This window comes from Rattus norvegicus, chromosome 16 (assembly GCF_036323735.1).
Source record: "Rattus norvegicus strain BN/NHsdMcwi chromosome 16, GRCr8, whole genome shotgun sequence".
Lineage (NCBI taxonomy): Eukaryota > Metazoa > Chordata > Mammalia > Rodentia > Muridae > Rattus > Rattus norvegicus.
In genome coordinates this window covers 44,439,608-44,466,294 of record NC_086034.1, presented here as the reverse complement: position 1 = coordinate 44,466,294, position 26,687 = coordinate 44,439,608, and the positions used below count along the sequence as shown (strand labels likewise).

Here is a 26,687-nt window from a genome sequence, read left to right as displayed (position 1 = left end):
AATGACTGCTTCTATTCGTTAGGAGTTATGGGGTTGTTTAAATGGTTTATCTCTTTCTGATTTAACTTCGGTACCTGGTATCTGTCTAGGAAATTGTCCATTTCCTGCAGATTTTCAAGTTGTGTTGCATATAGGCTTTTGTAGTGGGATCTGATGATATTTTGAATTTCCTCTGATTCTGTAGTTATGTCTCCCTCTTCATTGCTGATTTTGTTAATTTGGAAACAATCTCTGTGTCCTCTTTTTAGTCTGGCTAAGGGTTTATCTTGTTGATTTTCTCAAAGAACCAACTTTTGGTTCTGTTGATTGGTTTGGTCCTTTTTGTTTCTACTTGCTTGATTTCAGCTCTGAGTTTGATTATTTCCTGCCTTGTACTCTTCCTGGGTGTATTTGCTTCTTTTTGTTCTAGAGCTTTTAGGTGTGCTGTCAAGCTGCTGACATATGCTGTCTCCTGTTCTGCAGGCACTCAGCTATGTGTTTTCCTCTTAGCACAGCTCTCATTGTGTCCCATAAGTTTGGGCATGGTGTACCTTCATTTTCATTAAATTCTAAGAAGTCTTTAATTTCTTACTTTATCTTTTCTTTGACCAGGTTATCATTGAGTAGAGCATTGTTCAACTTCCACGTATATTTGCACATTCTTCCCTTATTGTTATTGAAGTCCAGCTTTAGCCCGTGGTGGTCTGATAGGACTCATGGGATTATTTCTATATTTCTGTATCTGTTGAGGCCTGTTTTATGACCAATTATATGGTCAATTTTGGAGAAAGCATCATGAGGTGAAAAGAAGGTATATCCTTTTGCTTTAGGATAGAATGTTCTATAAATATCTGTTAAGTCCATTTGGTTCATGACTTCTCTTAATCTGTCTATATTTCTGTTTAATTCCTGTTTCCATGATCTGTCCATTGATGAAAGTGGGGTGTTGAAATCTCCTACTATTATTGTATGAGGTGCAATGTGTGCTTTGAGCTTTAGTAAGGTTTCTTTTATGTATGTAGGTGCCCTTGTTTTTGGAGCATAGATATTTAGGATTGAGAGTTCATCTTGGTGGATTTTTCCTTTGATGAATATGATGTGTCCTTCCTTATCTTTTTTGATGACTTTTAGTTGAAAATCGATTTTATTCTATATTAGAATGGCTACTCCAGCTTGCTTCTTCAGACCATTTGCTTGGAAAGTTGTTTTCCAGCCTTTCACTCTGAGGTAGTGTGTGTTTTTGTCTCTGAGGTGTGTTTCCTGTAGGCAGCAGAATGCAGGGTCCTCGTTGCGTATCCGGTTTGTTAATCTATGTCTTTTTATTGGGGAGTTGAGACCATTGATGTTGAGAGATATTAAGGAATAGTGATTATTGCTTCCTGTTATATTCATATTTGGATGTGAGATTATGTTTGTATGCTTTCTTCCCTTTGCTTTGTTGCCAAGATGATTAGTTTCTTGCTTTTTCTAGGATGTAACTTGCCTCCTTATGTTGGGCTTTACCATTTATTATCCTTTGTAGTGCTGGATTTGTAGAAAGATATTGTGTAAATTTGGTTTTGTCATGGAATATCTTGGTTTCTCCATGTATGTTAATTGAGAGTTTTGCAGGATACAGTATCCTGGGCTGGCATTTGTGTTCTCTTAGGGTCTGTATGGCATCTGTCCAGGATCTTCTGGCTTTCACAGTCTCTGGTGAGAAGTCTGGTGTGATTCTGGTAGTTCTGCCTTTATATGTTACTTGACCTTTTTCCTTTACTGCTTTTAATATTCTTTCTTTATTTTGTGCATTTGCTGTTCTGACTCTTATGTGATGGGAGGAGTTTCTTTTCTGGTCCAATCTATTTGGAGTTCTGTAGGCTTCTTGTATGTTTATGGGCATCTTTTTCTTTAGGTTAGGGAAGTTTTCTTCTATTATTTTGTTGAAAATACTTACTGGTCCTTTGAGCTGGGAGTCTTTACTCTCTTCTATACCTATTATCCTTAGGTTTGATCTTCTCATTGTGTCCTGGATTTCCTGTATGTTTTGGACCAGTAGCTTTTTTCTGTTTTACATTATCTTTGGCAGTTGTATTTATGATTTCTATGGAATCTTCTGCTCCTGAGATTCTCTCTTCTATCTCTTCTATTCTGTTGGTGATGATTGTATCTATGGCTCCTTGTCTCTTCCTTTGGTTTTCTATATCCAGGGTTGTTTCTTTGTGTCCTTTCTTTATTGCTTCTATTTCCATTTTTAATTCCTTCACCTGTTTGTTTGTGTTTTCCTGGAATTCTTTCAGGGATTTTTGTGATTCCTCTCTATAGACTTCTACTTGTTTATTTATGTTTTCCTGTGTTTCTGTAAGGGTGTACCTCATGTCTTTCTTGAAGTCCTCCAGCATCATGATCAAATATGATTTTAAATCTAGATCTTGCTTTTCTGGTGTGTTTCGATATTCAGTGTCGCTTTGTTGGGAGAATTGGGCTCCGATGATGCCATGTAGTCTTGCTTTCTGTTGCTTGGGTTCCTATGCTTGCCTCTGGCATCAGGTTGTCTCTGGTATTATCTTGTTCTGCTATTTTTGACAGTGGCTAGACGGTCCTATAGGCCTGTGTGTCAGGAGTGCTGTAGACCTGTTTTCCTGTTTTCTTTCAGCCAGTTATGGGAACAGTGTTATGCTTTCGGGCGTGTTTTCTTTCCTGTCTACTGGTCTTCAGCTGTTCCCGTGGACCTGTGTCCTGAGTCCACCAGGCATGTTGCTTGGAACAGAAATGTTGATTTTACCTGTGGTCCCGTGGCTCAAGTTTCTTGTGGCGGGCTGCTTTTGAGATCTTAGTGAGGGCAGCAACCAGGAGTGCCTGGGCCGCCTTTTCCGGGAGCTCCCGTGCACCAAAGTCCCAGATGGAATTAGGTGTTTTCCTCTGGAGTCAGAAATGTGGGCAGAGTGTAATCTCTTCTGGCTTCCCAGACATGTCTGCCCTTCTGAAGGTTTAGCTCTCCCTTACATGGGATTTGGTTGCAGAGAACTGTTAACTGATTCCCTTCAGGTCCGGGCAGTGTCTGTACTGAGGGGGACCTGTCACTCCAGTGCCCCTATTTTCTGGTTTCCAGAGGCCGTATACAGTTTCCTCTTGGGCCAGGGATGTGGGCAGGGGTGGGCAGTATTGGTGGTCTCTCCCGCTCTACAGTCTCAGGAGTGCCCACCTTTCTGGGCCGTGAGCTCTCTCCGAATATTGATTTCTTATTTCAATAATATCTAGCATAATTTCAGATTTCAATATTAAAATATGTCTTATGGTGAGTAATTTTTTCTTATTTGTGTGAAAATTCTTTTATTTTCAAAATTTAAATTGTGTATTACGTCTATTAAAATTCAAAAGTATTTATTTCCCTTTAAGTGAACCATTAGTAACTGCTGTAATGTTTGTGTTTTCAACACTGTTGCAGGTGTGTTTGAAAGTGTTTCCGAAATATATTTTTGTTCAACACAAATACAATGAAAGAGGAAAAAGGTGTCACCAAGCAGATTATGTGAACTCTTTTTCTCCCAAATAAATTCCTGCAATCATTTCTGTACATGAAGTTCATATATTTAAATTTATATTTTTGAAAATACGGTGACATAAAGAAGCAAAGGATTTTTTTCTGACTGTATAAAATGCAGAAAATTGTTTTATTTTCCTTCTTACTGAAGATAGAGATCTGCCTACCTCCTTAAATATAAGCCCAAAGCTTACCAAGTTCTCCTAAAGGGAAGTTCTTCATTCTCCACTGGCAGGAGCTAGAAAATGAGAGGATTGCCATCACTCTGAAATTTAAACAGCTTAGATCATTGTTGTGTCAAATGTTTTGACTGCACATAAAAAGATAACCAGCCAAATATATGCAGACTACAATTGGAAGAGGGGACCTGTGTCTGAGATTTTGTGTTTGCACATTAATGTGTGAGTGTGTGTGTGTGTGTGTGTGTGTGTGTGTGTGTGTAACTGAAAGGAAGCTGTAGAAATCTATCTTTACTAAATTCACTGATAGGCTATGTTATTGCATGGCATCTATAATTATATTAGGAAATGTATGGATTTGGTTTTCATTTGATTTGATTTGATTGAAAAGCTTTTTCATATAGCCAAAACTTATTACATAAGCAAGGGAAATGAGCTTTGAACTCCTGAACCATCTGCCTGAAAATCTCAGATGCTGGAAATTATGTCATGTGCCACCATGCTGGGCTTCAAATATGGATTTTGACTCTTTAATTGACTTTGTATCCGACGTATGACCTGTAACCAACCAAGAACACTGCATGAGGCAAATTAGGATAAATTTTGTAATGCAAAAATGAAAAAGAAATGTTTTCTATTCTCAACATAACAGTATGCGTGTTATGGTAAATATTAAAATAAAACACCTGAACATTTTATCCCACACTAGGGCCTCATGGCACTGAGAGGTATCTTTATTTCCGCAGCTCCACACTGGCACCCATGGTACTCTCTGACCTATGCCGTCCTCCAGTGTGGCACCTTGTCATGTTGACTTCACTCACAGATCCCTTGGCAGGTTGTTACCAAGCCAGGCATACACATCCCAATTCTGGGGCGCGCTAGTGTATCCTGACACCACACACTCTCTTGAACTCAATTAAGTCACCACATGAAAGAACACACCACACAATAACCTCTGATCCAATTGATAAGATATAATTTGCCCATCTAGACAACACAAAATTCTGTACACACCCACCCCTTAATAATATTCGTAACAACCTATATGTATGCACAGAGAAGAATCTTAACATCTGACACCATGTTCTCCCAACTCCTTCTCACTCTGGCTCCTCCTCCTCTTTCTAAAACTTTGTTCCCATCCATCTTTCCTTCTCATCTAATGACAGGCCTTGTTCTATCTTGTACCTGCCTTCCTGTGTAAAGATATCAACTACATATATGTCCACCTATAACCAACATTTCGAAGGATAATTACCACATTTTGAAGAATAGTCAAGGCATTTTTGGATAAATTTTGGATAGAATATACATACAAAGTTAATGATACTGGTTTAGAAAATTGATAAATACTATCTAACCTTTTCATGAGCAATATATATTCATGATTAAACTATAATATAAAATAACAACTAGATTGCTTTTCTATTGTTGTGATAAATACGATAACCAAGACAACTTACCAAAGAAAGATTTTATTTGAGAGCATATGGTACCAGAGGGATAATAGCGCATTACCATAATGGAGGGGATCCTGGGAATAGGAGGGCAGGCATGGGACTAGAGCAGTAGCTGAGAGATTGATCCATATTCAGGAAGTAGAATACCTATAAAAAATGAATCATTCTTTTGAAACTTCAGTATCTGTCTCCCAAGTGACATTTAGTCTAGCAGATTACACCCTCCCCCTAACCTCCTCAAAACATCTACTAAATGGAGACCAAGTATCTGAATATCTGTGACTTATGGCCAACATCACTTTCAAGAGGTTGAAGAGAGATTTTCCCTTAGGATTAACTGAAAATGTGGGGTAGTATGGCATGTTTCTGGAAATCCTAAGTGAACAAAGAAGGTTTGAACATGACCTGCTGTTGATTTTTGACTTTTGTTGTTTTTCAAATGGAATACTGAAACATATAAACAAAGATACTAAGAAAATTAATAGCACACTGGGGATATGGACCGGAATGAACTTTAATGAACACACATTTCTCATAGTCTTAACTCATTGTCACATAAGTAAATAGGTTACAAATTAAAGACTAAAAGCAAAAGGTATCTAACATACACAGGATAAAGCAAGCGGCTATTTATATAAAGTGTTGGAAGCCACATGTTTTACTGGAAATTGTTAGTATGAGGTCAAAAAAACAGACTGAAAAAGCATTAGCTATCTTTTGTTGATTTTGGTATTAGTGATCTTCTTTTTGCCTACAAATATATGCTTATTATGATTAAGAATATGTATTTGTTCCTGAAAATATATATGGTAAGCATGTGTAATTTTATTCTAAATGAAAAAAAATACAGCAAATTGTAGTTAGTCTCCAAGGTTAGGTTATTTTAGATGAATTGTCATAAATTATGCTATCTGTACAAAAACAAAACTATTTTGATAGCATCTAAGATACTTGAAGAGTTTCATGATCATATAGCAAGTTTTACTGCTGAGAACACATAGTTGCATTTATTATTATTTTTTAGTACCTCTACAGTTTTTGTTTTAATTTTATTTAAGTTTAGCATTTCCAATATATAATATTTTGATAAAAGTAAAGGTTAGTAGTCATGTCAACAAATTAACTGCTTTCTTTTTATTATCTTTATATCTTATTTACATTTCAATTGTTATTCCCCTTCCCAGTTTCCAGGCCAACATTCCCCTAACTCCTCCCCCTCCCCTTTTATATGGGATTTCCCTCCCCACCCTCCCCCCATTACCACACTCCCCCCGCAACAATCACATTCACTGGGTGTTCAGTCTTGGCAGGGCCAAGGGCTTGCCCTTCCACTGGTGCTCTTACTAGATTATTCATTGCTACCTATGAGGTTGGATCGCAGGGTCAGTCTTTTGGTAGTGGCTTAGTGCCTGGAAGCTCTGGTTGGTTGGCATTGTTGTTCATATGGGGTCTCTAGCCCTTTCAAGCTCTTTCAGTCCCTTCTCTGATTCCTTCAACGGGGGTTGAGTGGAAATCTAAGTTCAGTGATTTGCTGCTGGCATTCACGTATATATTTGCTGTATTCTGGCTGTGTCTCTCAGGAGAGATCTACATCCGGTTCCGGCCAGCCTGCACTTCTTTGCTTCATCCATCTTACCTAGTTTGGTGGCTGTATATGAATGGGCCACATGTGGGGCAGGCTCTGAATGAGTGTTCCTTCTGCCTCTGTTCTAAACTTTGCCTCCCTATTCCCTGCCAAGGGTATTCTTGTTTCCCTTTTAAAGAAGGAGTGAAGTATTCACATTTTGGTCATCCTTCTTGAGTTTCATGTGTTCTGTGCATCTAGGGTAATTCAAGCATTTGGGCTAATAGCCACTTATCAATGAGTGCATACCATGTGTGGTTTTCTGTAATTGGGTTACTTCACTCAGGATGATATTTTCCAGTTCCATCCATTTGCCTATGAATTTCAGAAAGTCATTGATTTTGATAGCTGAGTAATATTCCATTGTGTAGATGTACCACATTTTCTGTATCCATTCCTCTGTTGAAGGGCATCTGGGTTCTTTTCAGCTTCTGGCGCTTATAATTAAGGCTACTATGAATATAGTGGAGCACATGTTTTTGTTCTATGTTGGGGCATCTTTTGGGTATATGCCCAAGAGAGGTATAGCTGGGTCCTCAGGTAGTTCAATGTCAAATTTTCTGAGGAGCCTCCAGGCTGATTTCCAGAATGGTTGTACCAGTCTGCAAACCCACCAACAATGGAGGAGTGTTCCTCTTTCTCCACATCCTAGCCAGCATTTGCTGTCACCTGAGTTTTTGATCTAAGCCATTCTGAATGGTGTGAGGTGAAATATCAGGGTTCTTATGATTTGCATTTCCCTTAACTAAAGATGTTGAACATTTCTTTGGGTGTTTCTCGGCCATTCGGCATTCCTCAGCTGTGAATTCTTTGTTTAGCTCTGAACCCCATTTTTTAATAGGGTTATTTGTCTGCCTGCGGTATAACTTCTTGAGTTCTTTGTATATTTTGGATATAAGCACTCTATCTGTTGTAGGATTGGTAAAGATCTTTTCCCAATCCATTGGTTTCCATTTTGTCCTAACAACACTGTCCTTCGCCTTACAGAGGCTTTGCAGTTTTATGAGATCCCATTTATCGATTCTTAATTTTAGAGCGTAAGCCATTGGTGTTTTGTTCAGTAAATTTTCCCCAATCCCTATGTGTTTGAGATGCTTCCCCACTTTTTCTTCTATTAGTTTGAGTGTATCTGGTTTGTTGTGGAGGTCCTTGATCCACATGGACTTAAGCTTTGTACAGTGTGATAAGCATGGATCAATCGATCTGCATTCTTCTACATGCTGACCTCCAGTTGAACCAGCACCATTTGTTGAAAACGCTATCTTTTTTCCATTGGATAGTTTTGGCTCCTTGGTCAAAAATCAAGTGACCATAGATGTGTGGGTTCATTTCTGGGTCTTCAATTCTATTCCTCTAGTCTATCTGTCTGTGTCTGTACCAATACCATGCAGTTTTTATCACTATTGTTCTGTAATACTGCTTGAGATCAGGGATAGTGATTCTCCCAGAAGTCCTTTTATTGCTGAGGATAGTTTTAGCTATCCTGAGTTTTTTGTTATTCCAGATGAATTTACAAATTGTTCTGTCTAACTCTCTGAAGAATTGGGGTGGTATTTTGATGGGGATTGCATTGAATCTGTAGGTCGCTTTTGGTAAAATGGCCATTTTTACTATGTTAGTCCTGTTAATCCATTAGCATGGGAGATCTTTCCATCTTCTGCGGTCTTCTTCAATTTCTTTCTTCAGAGGCTTGAAGTTCTTATCATACAGATCTTTTACTTGCTTCGTATTTTATATTATTTTATTATTGTATTTTATATTATTTGGGACTATTATTAAGGGTGTCGTTTCCCTAATTTCTTTCTCGCCTTGTTTCTCTTTTGTGTAGAGGAAGGCTACTGATTTATTTGAGTTAATTTTATACCCAGCCACTTTGCTGAAGTTGTTTATCGGCTTTAGTAGTTCTCTGGTGGAACTTTTGGGATCACTAAAATATGCTATCATATCATCTGCAAATAGTGATATTTTGACTTTTTCTTTTCCAATCTGTATCAACTTGATCTCCATTTGTTGTCTGATTGCTCTGGCTAGAACTTCAAGAACTATATTGAATACGTAGGGAGGGAGTGGGCAGCCTTGTCTAGTCCCTGATTTTAGTGGGATTGCTTCAAGTTTCTCTCCATTTAGTTTAATGTTAGCTACTGGTTTGCTGTATATGGCTTTTACTATGTTTAGGTACGGGCCTTGAATTTCTATTCTTTCTAGGACTTTTATCAGGAAGTGGTGTTGAATTTTGTCAAATGCTTTCTCAGCATCTAATGAAATGATCAAGTTGTTTTGTTCTATCAGTTTTTTTACATAATGGATTACGTTGATGTTTTTCTGTATATTAAACCATCCCTGCATGCCTGGGATGAAGCCTACTTGATCATGGTGGATGATAGTTTTGATGTGCTCTTGGATTCAGCTTGCCAAAATTTTATTGAGTATTTCTGTGTCGATATTCATAAGGGAAATTGGTCTGAAGTTCTCTTTCTTTGTTGGGTCTTTGTGTGGTTTAGGTATAAGAGTAATTGTGGCTTCATAGAAGGAATTCGGTAGTGCTCCATCTGTTTCAATTTTGTGGAATAGTTTGGATAGTATTGGTAAGAGGTCTTCTATGAAGGTCTGATAGAATTCTGCACTGAACCCATCTGGACGGGGGCTCTTTTTAATTGGGAGACCTTTAATGACTGCTTCTATTTCCGTAGGAGTTATGGGTTTGTTTAAATGGTTTATCTGTTCCTGATTTAACTTTGATACCTTGTATCTGTCTAGGAAATTGTCCATTTCCTGCAGATTTTCAAGTTTTGTTGCATGTAGGCTTTTGTAGTAGGATCTGATGATTTTTTGGATTTCCTCTGAATCTGTAGTTTTGTCTCCCTTTTCATTTCTGATTTTGTTAATTTGGACACACTCTCTCTGTCCTCTTGTTCATCTGGCTAAGGGTTTATCTATCTTGTTGATTTTCTCACAGAACCAACTTTTGATTCTGTTGATTCTTTGTATGGTCCTTTTTGTTTCTACTTGGTGGATTTCAGCTCTGAGATGGTTTATTTCCTGCCTTCTACTCCTCCTGGGGGCACTTGCTTCTTTTTTTCTAGAGCTTTCATGTGTGCTGTCAAACGGCTAATATATACTCTCTCCTGTTCCTATCTGCAGGCAGTCAGAGCTATGACTTTTCCTCTTAGCACAGCTTTCATTGTGTCCCATAAATTTGGGTATACTGTACCTTCATTTTCATTAAATTTAAGAAGTCTTTAATTTCTTTCATTATTTCTTCCTGACCAGGTTATCATTGAGTAGAGCATTGTTCAACTTCCATGTATATTTGCGCATTCTTCCCTTATTGTTATTGAAGTCCAGCTTTAGCCTGTGGTGGTCCGATAGGACGCATGTGATTATTTCTATTTTTCTGTATCTGTTGAGGCCTGTTTTATGACCAATTATATAGTCAATTTTGGAGAAAGTACCATGACTTGGTGAGAAGAAGGTATATCCTTTTGGTTTAGGATAGAATGTTGTATAAATATCTGTTAAGTCCATTTGGTTCATGACTTCTCTTAGTCTGTCTACATCTCTGTTTAATTCCTGTTTCCATGAACTGTCCATTGATGAGAGTGGGGTGTTGAAAACTCCTACTATTATTGTGTGAGGTGCAATGTGTGCTTTGAGCTTTAGTAAGGTTTCTTTTATGTATGTAGGTGCCCTTGTATTTGGAGCATAGATATTTAGGATTGAGAGTTCATCTTGGTGGATTTTTCCTTTGATGAATATGACGTGTCCTTCCTTATCTTTTTTGATGACTTTTAGTTGAAAATCGATTTTATTCTATATTAGAATGGCTACTCCAGCTTGCTTCTTCAGACTATTTGCTTGGAAAGTTGTTTTCCAGCCTTTCACTCTGAGGTAGTGTTGTCTTTGTCTCTGAGGTGTGTTTCCTGTAGGCAGCAGAATGCAGGGTCCTCATTGCGTATCCGGTTTGTTAATCTATGTCTTTTTATTGGGGAGTTGAGACCATTGATGTTGAGAGATATTAAGGAATAATGATTATTGCTTCTTGTTATATTCATATTTGGATGTGAGATTATGTTTGTGTGCTCTTCTTCTCTTTGTTTTGTTGCCAAGACGATTAGTTTCTTGCTTTTTCTAGGGTGTAGCTTGCCTCCTTGTTTTCAGCTTTACCATTTATTATCCTTTGTAGTGCTGGATTTGTAGGAAGATATTGTGTGAATTTGGCTTTAGACTGTCCTACAGGCCTGTGTGTCAGGAATGCTGTAGACCTATTTTCCTGTTTTCTTTCAGTCAGTTATGGGAACAGAGTTTTCTGCTTTCAGGCGTGTAGTCTTTCCTGTCTGCTCTCTTCACAGAGTTGCTTTTAGTTGATCACCTGTAGTGTTTGTATGCTTTAGTAGAGGTTATAGTTGGCATGACATAGCAAATATTGTGGGAAAAAGTCAATCTCAAACTAAATTCAAGAAATGTCCTATAATAGACTCTTTCAACAACCTGAAGGGGCCCTGAACTTTGGAATACTTCAAGAAGGGAAGAGGGAAAAATGTGCCATTTGCTGAAGCATATGGGATATTTTAGACTCACTGCCATATGGAAAAGAATGAATAGACTGGATCTTAGTGCTGATGTAGAAAGTTGGAAAGGAAAACGCTGTGAAATCATCAGAGCTGATATCCTACCTGAATATAACATCGTTATAAAATGCATATTCGCAAGATAGACATAGAGTTGTGTGCCTTGACCCCAACATTGGAGAGGCTGAAGCATTAGGACCACAAGTTCACGGCAAGCTTACATTCCATAGTGAGGGGCTGCTTTAAAGCAAACACAATTCAGAATTGCTCGTTCTGTAAAAGAAAACCCCAAACACCTTTGTGTCGTTTCCTAATAGTTTTTACGTTGTTTTGGAAAGACAATGTCTCATTACATTGAAGCTGTGTCTATGTAAATTTTCTTAGCATTGTCCAAAGTCCATGGTCTATTTGTTTGTATTCAGTGTACGTTTTAGAGTGTCTACAGATGATTTCTGTATTTTAACAATTTGGAATTGATTCAGCATTCTTCCACCATACAGTGTTGTTTACAATATTGCTTTGAAATGAATGATGTGTGATATCTAAGTAAATATTTCCCTCTGATGTCTACACCCATGTCTCTTAACAAGTCAAGTAGGAGAGGTTAATGCATGCTCTGTAAGATAAAATATTAAAATCCAAGAAGCCTCCTGGATAGAGTGTTTGGGGGAGCTGTCTGCAGAATATATCTATATATGACTCCTAAGAAGATCTAAAAGTATACAATCTAATGACACAGAAATGAGCAATCTCAAATGATAGAATTTAAACATCACTTTTTAATTAATAACAACAAGAGGAAGAACAATAGTGATAGTAGTAGTAGTGATAGTAGTAATGACTATGTGAAGAGTAGATCAGTCGAGGTGTAGAGACAGTAAATAAGATGTCCTAGTGAGGTCAGTCATACTGAAGTGTCCAATGTTGTAGTCATGAATGAGATCTTGTTAGCTAAGAGTAAGACAATTGGAACTTTCAAGGAGTAGTTTAAGTTCCTGACTGAAGACAATTTGTCCATTTTTTTTATAAATCAGGAAGATGAAATGTAGAGAGGAAGGAAGAAAAGGAGGGTAAGTAAAAAGCAGAGAAGGAATAAGATGGCCATGAAAACATAACACAGCAAATGGGGGCCCTTAGATATCTTCGTGGTGGAATGGAAAATGGAAATCATCCACTGTTCAAAACATATTAGACCTATGAGATCTGTGCTTTAGATATAAGACTGTAAATGTGTTAGTTTGCAGACATCACCATAGTTGCAGTAATATTTGAGAGGCAAAAGTTGAAAGCCACCTAGTTATCAAAAGGAATAGTCTAATCACATCATCTTACGAAATTTTGCACAGCCACTAAAATTCATGCAGAACAACTTTCTTAAATGACCATACTAGAGTCGCCTGAAGTTTGTATTTTGTTTGTTAAAGGAAATTATAGAGTAATATAAAAGGCATTATCACATGTTTCAGTAGGTTAAAACAATCTGTCACTATACAAAGAAGCATATTTCCCTTTAAAACAGTAAGTTTGGATTTCGTCGAAGATGAAGTTTACAGAGGTAAACTTCAGGATTAAAACTTGGCTGCAGCTGAGGTAGGGGTCATTTGAGAGGAAACACCGATTGCTCATCTCCTACACTCTTATGTATTTTAAAGCTTTACCATAAGGATGTTTTAATTTGTAATGTGTACATGAATAAGAAATGACCATTCTGTATGTCAGTTACACTGTCATTTAGCTTCTATTTAATCTGTCTCTCCAAAAGGTGTCAGGCAGCTAACAAGACTTGTCCAGCAAACTACGTGTGGAATAACTACATGTGTCAATGCCTGGCTCAGCAGGATTTTATCTTTTATTCAAATGTTGAGGATGGTAAGTAAAAAAAATACTTAGTATATAACTGATCTATTTTAAGTAATGTATTTTGACATTAAATTCTCACAGTGTTCTATTCATCACTCCTTGAAATGAATACCAAGTAGAATATGTGATTTTCCTTTTACTGTTATTTTTAACTTCTATATAAAGAGACATGGTGTGTTTGTGTACAGTTCTTTACTGAAAAACTAAAAAGAAAGGTCTTTTGAATCCACATATTAGCATATTCCTGAACCAAGTAAGGTCTAGTAAATGTGTCCTCTCTTTGTCTAGACTCATCCAATGGATTCCATGATGTCTGTGGACCCAACAAGGAGTTGGATGAAGACACCTGCCAGTGTGTCTGCAAGGGGGGGCTTCGACCATCCAGCTGTGGACCCCACAAAGAGCTAGATAGAGACTCATGCCAGTGTGTCTGTAAAAACAAACTTTTCCTTAATTCATGTGGAGCCAACAGGGAATTTGATGAGAACACATGCCAGTGTGTCTGCAAGAGAACATGTCCAAGAAATCAACCCCTGAATCCTGGAAAATGTGCCTGTGAATGTACAGAAAACACACAGAAGTGCTTCCTAAAAGGGAAGAAATTCCACCATCAAACATGCAGGTAAGATGCCTACATAAACAGCTCTAGTTCCCTTCTGGAAAATGCAGTGTTACCAACTAAAAGCTGTTTTCCCACCCCAGACCAGAAGCTGCTTCTCAGAATGAAGGCAGTAAATCCTCTCAGGAAAGTCATAGTTATTCAAGCCAATGCTTATTGTTCATGCACTGGATTTTTGTAAGATGTTTGACTTCTTTGATATGGTCTAACTTTACCACCAGAAATGACCTAGAGCTGAGCATCTTCCTCCCTTAGTTTCCTGAATACCAGAATTTTAGGCATACATAAACACAGTTGGTCTTTGAGACTTGATTTAACCACAGGAACATGAAGGCACAAACATAGGATGAAACAAGTAAACAAAAACACCTGGACCCCTGAGATCTCTTATATCACCAACCAGGTAGCATGCACCAACTGAGATGAGACCCCCCCAACACATATACAGCAGAGGACTCCTGGGTCTGGGTTCAATCAGAGAAGATGCACCTAACCCTCAAGAGACTGGAGGCCCCAGGGAGTTGAGAGATCTGGTGGGGTGGGTGGGGTGGGTACATCCTTATGGAGATGGAGAGTAGTGTGGGGAGGAGTGAAGAGGTATGGGATGTAGGACACTCAGGAGTGGGGGGTGGACCAGAACACTCAGGAGTGGAGGGTAGACCAGGAGCGGAGTAAAATCTGGAGTATAAAATTAAATAAATAAATAGCTGAGTAGTACTCCATTGTGTAAATGTACCACATTTTTTTTAAATCCATTTTCTCTTGAAGTGCATCTGGGTTCTTTCCAGCTTCTGACTATTATAAATAAGGCTGCTATGAACATAGTGGACCATGTGTCTTTGTTATATGTTGGAGCATCTTTTAGGTATATGCCCAGGAGAAATATAGCTGGGTCCTCAGGTAGTATAATGTCCAATTTTCTGAGGAACCTCTAGACTGATTTCCAGGTTGTACCAGTTTCCAATCCCACCAACAGTGGAGGAGTGTTCCTCTTTCTCCACATCCTCGTCAGCATCTGAGTTTTTTTATCTTAGACATTCTGACTGGTGTGAAGTGGAATCTCAGGGTTTTTTGATTTGCGTTTCCCTGATGACTAAGGATGTTGAACATTTCTTTAGGTGCTTTTTGGCCATTCAATAATCCTGAGCTGAGAATGTTTTGTTTAGCTCTGTACCCCATTTTTTAATAGTACTACTCAGCTATCAAAGACAATGACTTCATGAAATTCACAGGCAAATGGAATGAACTAGAAAATATCATACTGAGTGAGGTAACTCAATAACAGAAAAACACACTTGGTATGCACTCATTGATAAATGGATATCAGACAGAAAGTTTGAATTACCTATGATGCAATACGCAGACCACAGGAAGCAAGAGGAAGGATGACCAAACTGTGGATGCTCCCACTCCTTCTTAAAAGGGGAAAAATATTCATAGGAGGGGATATGGAAGCAAATTTTAGAGCAACAACTGAAGGAATGGCCATTCAGAGCCTGCCCCACATGTGGCCCATATATATACAACCACCAAAACTAGGTAAGAATGATGAAGCTAAAAAATGCATGCTGAAAGGGACCAGATAAAGGTCTTTCCTGAGAGACACATCCAGAGCATGTCCAATACAGAGGTCAATGCTAGCAGCAAACCACTGAACTGAGAACAGGACTCCCTTGGGGAAGAATTATAGATGAAGTTTTGAAAGAGTTGAAGGAGCTTGCAACCCCATTAAGAACAACATTGCCAACCAACCAGAGCTTCCAGGGACTAAAGCACTACCAAAAGTCTATACATGGACTGACCCAGGGCTCCAACTGCATATATAGCAGAGAATAGCCTTGTTGGGACACTAGTGGAAGGGGAAGCCCTTGGTCCTGCCAAGGAATATGGGGGCAGTAAGGGGGCTGTATGGGGGGAATACCCATATGGGGGAGGGTGGAGGAGATGGAGGCTAATGGACAGGAAACTGGGAAAGGGAATAACATTTGAAATGTAAGTAAAGAAATATCTAATAAATTATAAATAAATAAATAAATAAATAAATAAATAAATAAATAAATAAATAAATAAATAAATAAAAGAAGCTCAAAACTAAATCTTTTTTTTTCCTGGAGAGTAATGAGGGAGGGTTCTATATGAATTCTCTTCTCTAAGTGATTCATGTATTATTTTAGAAACGCATTCAGCAGTCTATGTCTCCAAACCTCCAAAAATTATACTTCTGGTTATAATTTATTTTAAAGCTTAAAAATAATGAGGAGTACTATTACCTTCAGAATTTGACCCCCCCCCAAATGAAACATTTACAGTAAATGCTCAATGGGAACTAAATAAATGTTCTATCTTGCTTTCTGTTGTTGATATAAACCATCATACCCAAAAGCAACTTTCGGAAAGAATACTTAACAATTTACAGTCTTCCATCAAGGGAAGCCAGTACAGGAACGTAGCAGGAACCAAAGGAAACCTGGAGGACCACAACTTATTGGCTTTATCCCAGATATTCTTGCACAACCAAAGTCCAACTATCCAGGAATTATACCATCCACAGTGGGCAGGTTCTTCATCAATTAGCAATTTGGAAAAAAAAATCTATCTCACATTTATGGGCATAGGGTAATGCAAGCTACTCAGTTCCTTAGGTGAGGTTCTCTCTTCTAAAATGACTCTAGATTTGTCATGAATGAATGAAGTTAGCTATGACAATAAAAGAAAATGCTGGTAGATGTTATTCAAATAACAGAGATGACTCAATGGTTAAGAATACATGATACTCCTCCTTCAGGGGACCTGAGTTTAGTATTCAGCATATACTTCATTCAGCTCACAACTGCCTTTAACTCCAACTCCATAGGATCCAGCACCCTCTTCTGGCATCTCTAGTCACCCACTTGCACATACTCACAGACAAACAAACACACAATCATATATGAAAAGCAAAAGCATTAAAAGTCACTCAAGATTCATTTTTTTGGAATGTTGCTTTATTTTATGTTTGTGGCTGTTTTGCCTACATATATGTCCATGTACCATGTGTATGCATGGTGCCCATAGAGGCCAGAGGAGGACTCTGGATCCCTAGAACTGGTGTTAGACATTGTAAGTCAACATGTAGTTTCTGGGTGATGATCTAGGTTCTCTGAAAGAGCAGCAAGTACTTAACCACTTAGATGTCTCTCCTGTTCCATCACTATTTTTTAGAGCATGTCTTTGTTTCTTTTATATCAAGAAAAATATATGAGATTCTTAGATTTAAGGGCATATCATGCTGACTTAATTTATATCTCATCTCTGAAAATGACTACCATTTAATCAAGATCTCTGTTTTTGATATTGTTCTTGTATTCCTTCAGTGTTGGTCCAGCAGCCATGCCTCTTCTTAGCTTACTTTAGCATCTTCGGCTGTCTTTCTTCTTCCTGAGCTTATGAAGATTATCAATGTCGTCTGCTTCACTATCCTCTTACTTTAATGCTGAGGCACTAACCATCATGCTGGTTTTCAGAGTTGTTCCTCTTCATGTGGATTCGGCTTGTTGGACTTTTCCATCTCTAATGCCTGCCTGAGGCTCTGTGTTAAGCTCTGTTTAAGCTGGATCCAATAAAGATCTTCCTATTTTTCTCAATGTCCTTAATGTTACCATTTTTCTAGTTTAATTCTCTTTACACATGAAATTGTGGTGTCCCGATTCTCACCAAATTTTCTCTTTCATGGCATCTCGTCTTCCATTCAAATAGCTGCAGACTCTAAAAGTAGTCATTTCCTTTTTACGTGTAATATCCTCATTAGTTAATCTAGTAACTCAGTAGGTGGAGCCTATCTTTGGATTCTAAAGAGAGTGTTTTCTCATTTTAATTTATAATTATGAAGCTCTGTCATGTAGTTACTGTATAATGAGAATTCACTAAATCCAGGCATTTTGTTGACCATATTATTTTGTTCTTGCCTTCTTGCTGAGTTCCTTACAGAAATCCTAAAACTCATTTAAAATTTTTTTGAATAAATGCACACTTTCCAATTTTACTTACATATTCATACTCTACTTACCAAGAAATAGTTCCAGAATAAGATATTATATCCAAAAGAACAGAGCTATTATATTTCAGAAAACCTTATTAAGCTGTGTTCTACAGTGCAACTTTTTTCAATGAGTCTAATACATTTTGCCAAATTTTATTGTTTTTGTGCCTGCATATAGACTGGCCTGACATTATCGTTTTTCTACAAAGAATTATCACCTTAGCTAAGTAGATGTACTTATGTTCTTATATCTTTGTTTAACAAGATACAATCATAAAGTCCTTTCCTGTTGTTAGGGTATTAAAAGTTGAAGCTGGCATGTTCTGGGAAAACAGTCATGGAGCAATACCCCAGCCATGAACTATATCCCTAAGCTTAAGTCTTTTTCCTCATAGCAACCTTTTGTTTGTCCACTTTTCTAAGTGTATTGTTCTAAAGTTTATGTTGTCAAATGGACGAAGCAAAAGAGAATCCTATAAAATAGCAGTTACACATTAGTTTTCTTAATGTTTATTACAATGGAGAAAGGCAGAGTGCATTTTGTTTTCACATAGCCTTAATCATTAGGTGTCTGACTACTGAGAACCATACATCTTTTTTTCTTAAATGAACTTGTATTCATTATGTAACCATGAATTTTATAAAATTTCTTAACAAGACATTTATACAGTCTTCCTCTAAGGCTCAGAGAACATTTCAGAAAAGAGGACTGAAGGAATGTAAGAGCTAGCAAAATAAAGAAAAGATCTGTAAGCTGTCCTCCTCTGGGCAAGGCATAGCCATTGAAACCATGAATGCATAGTTCTAGATGCTCTTACTGGGTCTACCAAAAAGCAGGCCTATGTGGAGAATGGATGGAGGAAGGGCTAAGAGGACAGAGCCCCTCACTGCTTAATTAATTCCTGATAGATTCAGTGGGAGAGGATTCATTGCCATCTGCTGGGTACCTGATCAGGACACCCCCACCGCACCCCCTTAACAGGCCCCAGTAGATTCTTCAATCCAAGAATCACTCAGCTGGACATGTTTAAACTGGATGTTTCATAAAGCAAAATAAAAGTTAAGAATGTGTGAAAGTAGCTGCTAGGGAGGAGAAAGAGTTACAAGGGGTGGTAGGAAAATAAGAGTAGAGGGTGAAAGTAATCCAGAGACAGTAGAAATGCACATGAAATTGTCCAGCCACAGACCCAAAGTGGCATCCAGCAAAGGGAGGCCCCAAGCCCTGACACTATTATTGAGACAATGGGGCATCACAAAAAGGGATATATTGGGATTGAGGAATTAGCTCAGTGGTGCAGCGCTTGCCTAGCAAACACCAGACCCTGGCTTCAGTTCCTAGCTCCAAAAGCGGACCTATCATCACTGCCCAACAAGCAGCTGAAAGTCAGATGCATATATTTGCATCCAACCAATGGACAGAAGCTGCTGATCCCTGTGGTTGAATTAGGGAAAAACTGGAAAAGGATAAGGGCAACTCTGTAGGAAGACTAGTAGCCTCAATTAACCTGGACCCCTGACATCTCTCAGACACTCGATCACCAACCAGGCAGCATACACCAACACATATACTGCAGAGGAATGCGGGGTCTGGGTTCAGTCAGAGAAGATGCACCTAACTCTCAAGAGACTGGAGGCCCCAGGGAGTTTAGAGGTCTGGTGGGGGGGGTGGGGTATGGACATCCTCATGTAGACGGGGAGGGGAAGAGGTATGGGATGTGGAACAGTCGGAGGGCAGACCAGGAGGGAAATAAAATCTGGAATGTAAAAAAAGAGAAAGAAATAGTAATAATAAGAAAGAATTAAATAAAAGAATAAAAATAAAAATTAAATATTTTAAATATATTTTTAAAAAAGTCCTTGGCTACCCTCTCCTTTCAAGATCAAATGAGACCAACTTTTAACTGTTTAAGGATCTCTTTAGTGCACTTTTCATTTTTTCTTTCCAGCCTATAACACAGCTAGACATTCTCACTTTTCAAAGCTAGAGTCAATTCACTATAGCAAGCAGTACTTCCAAACATTATATGATCGGTCATTTGTCCTTTCACCACATCAAGCAACGGGAAGTCTTGGGTGAATGGAGAAGGGCCCCTGTCTGTTCATGTTTCCCCTCATGAGCTGGAATACAGGTAGAGAGAGAGGAGTTATTCACCATCATCCAGGCAGCTGCTGAGTAAAAACACAAGAGGGTGGATGGGGCGGCTTGCCAAATGCTATGGTTCTGCCAAGATGGCTGGGTTTAATTGCCTGGAAGTCTGGGTCCCATGCACATCCCAGACTTTTGTGAACGTTGCCATGCTTATGTGATCACAGGAAATCAGCAGACCTTAAATATTCACTTTCAAACTTTCTGTTCTACGTTACTTTCATCCACACAGCAGAAAGGACTTCAAAAGAACTAATGCTTACAATAGTTCATCTTTCCTCTGCTATTTCAGCAAGCGAGCCATGTTATTAAAGGGTTTTCTGTTCCTCTACAACTCTGTAAACCCAATATTAAGTTTAAGTGTAAACACTTAAATATTTATGAACCTATAAACACGTTTATAATAAAGTTAGTAATTTTTCCTGGTCTAAACTGAAGAAAACATAGAAGCTGTCTGTAGCATCTTGACTCGATACTTTGGTCTTCACCATGTGTCTCTTTCTCTCTTTTTTTTCTAGCTGTTACAGACGACCATGTACAAATCGACTGAAGCATTGTGATCCGGGACTGTCATTTAGTGAAGAGGTGTGTCGCTGTGTCCCATCATATTGGAAAAGACCACATCTGAACTAAGATCATACCAGTTTTTCAGTCCATCATTTTGCTGCCTTGAAAAACTGTTGCCACATTAGAACTGTCAATGCACAGAAAGACTCTGTGGGACCATGGTAACAGGGTCCAAGTCTCTGTTTCCTGAACCATGTGGATTACTGTGGGAATGGACTGGCATTCATGTGCATAAAGCCTTTTAAGAGACTGGTTTTCTGCCAGTGACCAGACAGCTGAGGTTTTTCTCTTGTGATTTTAAAAAAGAAAAAAAAGAATGACTATATAATTTATTTCCACTAAAAATATTGTTCCTGCATTCATTTTTATAGCAATAACAATTGTTAAAGCTCATTGTGATCAGTATTTTTATAACATGCAAACTATGTTTAAAATAAAAGGAAAAATGTATTATAAGCGGTGAAGTTCAGTCTCTTGCCATCTTACATTGTAGTCAGGTTTTAGAAAATGAAAGGGCATCTTCCAAAATTTTCTCAACACAGATTTATGCCTTCCATTATTTAGTGAAGGGTGATCTGCAGACTCTAAGCAGGTGCTATCTCTGCTGGGCATCCATTTACAGTCTGGATAGAGTAGATAAGGCCTACATTTTTAAATTTGAGGAAAAGGGGAAGGGAAAAACTTAATTTGACCACAGCAAGATGTTTACTTTTTAATGTGATTAAAGAGGAAAATCATGAAAATCATAGTCAACCTCTCTGCATCCTACAAGATAGCATGATCCATGTTCACCTAATGTTCTCAATTATGAAATTCATCCAGAATCTAAATCATTTTTCAACTCAATTGTTCTAAACGTAAAACAAAACAGACACTGTATATCACTTATTCCCCATTTGGAAAGTCATTTTTAAAGTTCATACATTTGGAATCTATCGCTTCTTTTAACAAATAAAATGAAATCTTAGCTTCATTCTGTAAGCCTCCTGAGGCTTTCTAAAGAAGGTTGGAAGCTGTTACAATGACTGTTATATATTAGCTTGAATGTCAATCTAAATTTGGTTTCTGAAAGTATATTGGCAAACTCAACCAACCAAAAGAAAAACAAAATCACTGAACTAAAAATTAAAGCCAGAAGTATTTCAGAGACAAAGCATTTATTTGTCCCCAGAGATGAAATAATTTTGATTGAAAAGCTAGAGTAGCCTAGACAAAGATAATACATTGCCATCGAAGCTTGCAAACGATTTTATGTGTACCACAAAAATACCACTCCAACACACTGTAAGAGATGGGATGTCTGTGTGTGTGTGTGTGTGTGTGTCTGTGTGTGTGTCTGTGTGTGTCTGTATGTCTGAGTGTGTGTGTGTGTCTGTGTCTGTGTCTGTGTGTCTGTGTGTGTCTGTATGTCTGAGTGTGTGTGTGTGTATGTGTGTGTGTGTGTCTATGTGTCTGTGTGTGCATGTACATGGGTGCACACCATTGATATAGATGAACTAGGGATGAAGCCGAATGGTTTTTAGAATAGTCACACATGTGCTTTAGAAAAAGGCTAACAATCAGAATGAGAATGTTCTTCAACTCTGCACGAATCCCAAGATACCACGGATGATCCAAAAGATAAAGTTGAGAAAACACTAGAAGCTCACAGCAACGACTAATAGATCTGAAACTTGGAAAGTTTCTAAACAACATTTCGTGTCTAGAAACCTAATACTGTATACTCAATCTGAAAGGCTGAAGGCAAAATTGTTTTTGCAAAGCAGTTGTGTAAGATTTAGCTTCCAGATTGTTTTTGAAGGGGGTTTGAATATTTACAAACTGCTCGAATGAAACAGATTCCATTATTAGAAGGTCTAAAAATACTCTTTTTCCTCCATATGTTCACCACTTAGGGCTGAATGGTGGGAATATACAATTAAATTTATCAGTGTACGCCTTGAAGGAGGAAAAGGGCCATGAACTTACTGGGACATGAACCTTGCTGTGGAAGGAATGTCTCTCAGTGGTAGAGAGGAGAATAGATTCCAGGTGAGAGGCTGTATATAGAAGAACACTTTTACCATAGTGCCAAAACTGAAAAATCAGGTCATGCTCAGACCTTCATTGATCCAGACGTGCTAGAAGGATAAGGATGGAGGAAAACGCGCTTGACACTTCTGTGTTACTTTGCTGTCTGCAAAGCATGAACATTCATTAGATGACATTCCAAAAGATTCTTTTTGAGTTTATGTTCTGAATTAACACATCGCTTTATCATATAAAATGAACATAAGACACACAAATAACTATTGAAGGAAACACATTGTAGAATACTTACAATTAGTAGCTGATCTGTGTGTGTTTGAATGGCTGATCTCTTGGTTATGTTTTAACTGGGGAGAGACTGTGGCTAATTTAAAGGAACCGGGAACCTTTTATTCCAAGATGACAACTTTTTACTTAAAGAGTCACACTGTGGTAGAAGAATCCAATCTAACTGGGCACTGAATTGTAGATCATGGACCAAGTTAAACTGTGACATATCTATGTCCCCATGCAAATCACCAAGCTCCCTAGGTTTCAGCATATTAAGACTTGAAGGGAGAGTTGCATTAAAGCTGTGTTTAAAGCCCTGGCTCTAATGTTACAATTTGTGTTAACTACAGTCGGACACTTCGTGGAGCATCTTTTTAATGCCTCACGTGGAAAACTATAAACCAGAACTCTGTCTCTCCTATGTTGTCCTTGTAATTTGCTCTTAAATCCTTAGGTAGTATAGATAGCTCAGAAGAATTGTTCATCCTGACTTATTTTATTGTTTTATTTTACACTACAGATGTTATTTCCCTCCTGCTCCACCCTGTGACTGGTCCACATCCCATACTCTTCCCCCCAGCACTGCCACCCAGGTCTCCACAAGGATGCCCCAACCCCATCCCCCACCCCACCAGATCTCTAAACTCCCTGGGGCCTCCAGTTTCTTGAGGATTAGGTGCATCTTCTCTGACTGAACCCAGACCCAGCAGTCCTCTGCTGTTTATGTGTTGGGGGTCTCATCTCAGTTGGTGTATGCAGCCTGGTTGGTGGCAGTGTCTTGGAGATCTGGTGATTGGTACTGCTAGTCCTCCTACAGGGTCTCCCTCCTCCTCAGCTTCTTCCAGCTTTTCCCTAATTCAACCACAGCATCAGCAGCTTCTTCTGCTCATTGGTTGCGTGCAAATCTGCATCTGACTCCTTCAGCTCCTTGTTGGGACTTTCAGGGGGCAATCATGATAGGCCTCTTTTTGTGAGTTTCCCATAGCATCAGTAATAGTGTCAGGCCTTGGGGCCTCTCCTTGAGCTGGATCCCACTTTGGGCCTGTCATTGGACCTTCTTTTTCTCAGGCTCTTCATCATTTCTATCCCTGCATTTCTTTCAGACAGGAACAATTATGGATCAGTTTTAACTGTGGGATGGCAACCCCATCCCATACTTGATGCCCTGTCTTTCTGCTGGATATGGGCTCTACAAGCTCCCTCTCCCCAGTCTAGGTCCTTCCCTTTGAATTCTTACCTCCCAGGTCCCTGGTACATTCTCAAGGGTCCTCCTGAAGTTGCAGGTTTCCTTTCTTTCTGCTAGCCTCAGGATTTCAGTCCTTTTCCCCTACCCAATACCACGTCAGGTTTCCCTCTCCCCCAACTTCCCTCCCCTTTCCCTTCCCTGTCCCTCCCTCCCTACCTACCCTTTTGTGGTTGTTTTTTTTTTCCTTAGTCCCAAGTGGTACTGAGGCATCCACACTTGGGCCCTTCAGCTTGTTGACCTTCCTGAGGACTATAGGCTGTATCTTGGGTATTCTGTATTTGGTTTGTCTGGGTTTTTTTGTTTGTTTGTTTGTTTTGTTTTTGTTTTTTGTTTGTTTGTTTGTTTTTGGTTAATATCTACTTATTACTGAGAATGAGAGCATACCATGAATGTCCTTTTGGGTCTGAGTTAGCTCACTCCGGATGATATTTTCTAGATCTGTCCATTTGTCTGCAAAACTCAGGATGTCCTTGTTCATAATAGCTGAGCAGTATTCCATTGTGTAAATGAACCACATTTTCTGTATCCATTCTTCTGTTGTGGGACATCTGGGTTGTTTCCATTTTCTGGCTATCACAAATAAAGGCTGCTATGAACATTGTGAAACATGTGCCCCTGTGGCATAGTGAGGCATCTTTTGATCCCAAGAGTGGTATTGCTGGATCTTCAAGAATATCTATTACCAATTTTCTGAGGAACCTCTAAATTGATTTCCAGAGGGTTGTCCCAGTTTGTAATCCCAGCAGCAATGGAGGAGTGTTCCTTTTTCCCTACATCCTCGCCAATATGTGTTGTCACCTGAGGTTTTGATCTTAGCCTTTCTGATTGGTGTAAGGTGATGTAATCTCAAGGTCATTTTGATTTGTATTTCTCTGATCACTAAGGACTTTGAACATTTCTTTGGGTGCTTCTCAGCCATTCAAGATTCTTCTGACTTTTTAATGCCAACAGCTGCCACATATACAAGCAGACATTTTTTCCTTTGTAAAATATATTTTTAAAAATCAAAACCATGCAACTTCTATTCTGTGTCTAAACATCACTCAAAAGTATGTAACTAGTATTAATCCAGGAGGAGTTTTGAAACAGAAATTGACATTGAGCTGTTGCTGCTGTCTGCCATTCTGACCACAGCATTTTGTTCTACATTCAGCAGGATTTGATACATACAAATGTATAAGTATAGGCGCCAAAATGCTCAAGACAGTGCACTGGGTTCACTCATTATTTAATTACATACCAAGCCCAGAAATTGGCTGTATACAATAGACAATGGTAAATGTTTGATATGATGAACTAACTGGACCCATCAGAGCTCCCAGGGACTAATCCACCAACGAAAGAGTATACACGGGCGGGTCCATGGTTCCTAATAGAAATATAGCAGAGGACTTATCTGGCATCAGTGGGAGGGTAGGCATTTGGTCCTGTGGAGGCTTGTTGCCCCCAGAGAAGGAGGAAGTGAGGCTAGAGGGGAGAGGCAGGAGTGGGTGGGGGAACATCCTGTTTGAAGCAAAAAAGAAAGTAATTAAGACAACAATAAAAGCTTCTTCAAAAATCTAAGTTACGACCGATTGCCAGAAAAAGAATGTGTTTTATGTAGTTACTCAAGACTATAATGTTAGCACTTAGGAGGGTGAGACAGGAGAATTTTTGATAGTTTACACTCAATGGGCCAGTTTCAGGAGAGTTCAAGATATATTGTGAGAATTGAAATATATTCCTTTTATTTTATTTACTTATTTTCTTCCAAGACAGGAACTTCTGAAGTTCAGGCTGACCTTGAACTTCAGATCCTGAAGCTTTCACCTCCCATGTTCTGGATCAACAGGCTTAGCTTTGCTAGAACAAAAAGGAGAAAACAGTTTCTGCAGGCTTCAACACACAGCTTTCTGCAGGCCTTCGTAGCAACATGTTTGCTGTACTACTAGAGCCATTCTATATTTTTAAAAGTCTTTTTGAAAAATCAATCTTCTTTTTTTGAGTTTTGGTTTGGTTTCTGAGAAAGGGTTTACACTGTAGCTCTGAATATCCTGGATTTCACTCTGTACCTCAGGCAAGCCTCGAACTCACAGAAATCTACCAGACCCTGCCTCCCAAGTGCTGGAACTGAGGGCATGAGCCACCACTGCCCAGCTCAGTCTTTCTTTTATGTAATACATAAACATAGTTTCAGTAGAATTTTACTGGGAATATTACTATACCTATAAGCCATAGTGATGTTCCTGAAGGCATCTATCTCTACCAGGAGCAATGCTTTAAACATACTGAGATGGCAGAAGGCTGAGTCTTATTTCATTTTCTTTTTATGCTTCATATTTTCTTACTATTAGAAAGTTTTATGATGTGTGTGTGTGTGTGTGTGTGTGTGTGTGTGTGTGTGTGTGTGTGTGTGTGTGTGTACCACATATACTCTGCTACCTGCAGAGGCCAGAAGATGGTTTTGGGTTGAGGTACTAAAGGTGAGTCAGAGCCTTTATAGGCACAATGCTGGGCAAAAGGGACACAGACAAATAATAAATATCTCAAACTCCCAGATTCTTCCTCACCTACCAGACCAAAGGAACTTAGCAGACCTTAGCAGCTGAGGATGTCTG

General features: G+C 38.7%; 1 protein-coding gene across 1 annotated transcript in view; it reads left to right on the top strand.

The window, feature by feature from the left end:
- Vegfc (vascular endothelial growth factor C) overlaps positions 1-21,002 on the top strand; it is a 115,595-nt gene extending 94,593 nt beyond the window's left edge. Inside the window, exons 5-7 of the mRNA NM_053653.2 lie at positions 13,099-13,205; positions 13,485-13,818; positions 20,498-21,002. Of these exons, the coding sequence (NP_446105.1) occupies positions 13,099-13,205; positions 13,485-13,818; positions 20,498-20,612 (556 nt within the window). The 3' untranslated portion in view covers positions 20,613-21,002. The remainder of the gene's footprint in view (positions 1-13,098; positions 13,206-13,484; positions 13,819-20,497) is intronic.
- Positions 21,003-26,687: the final 5,685 nt, after the last annotated feature.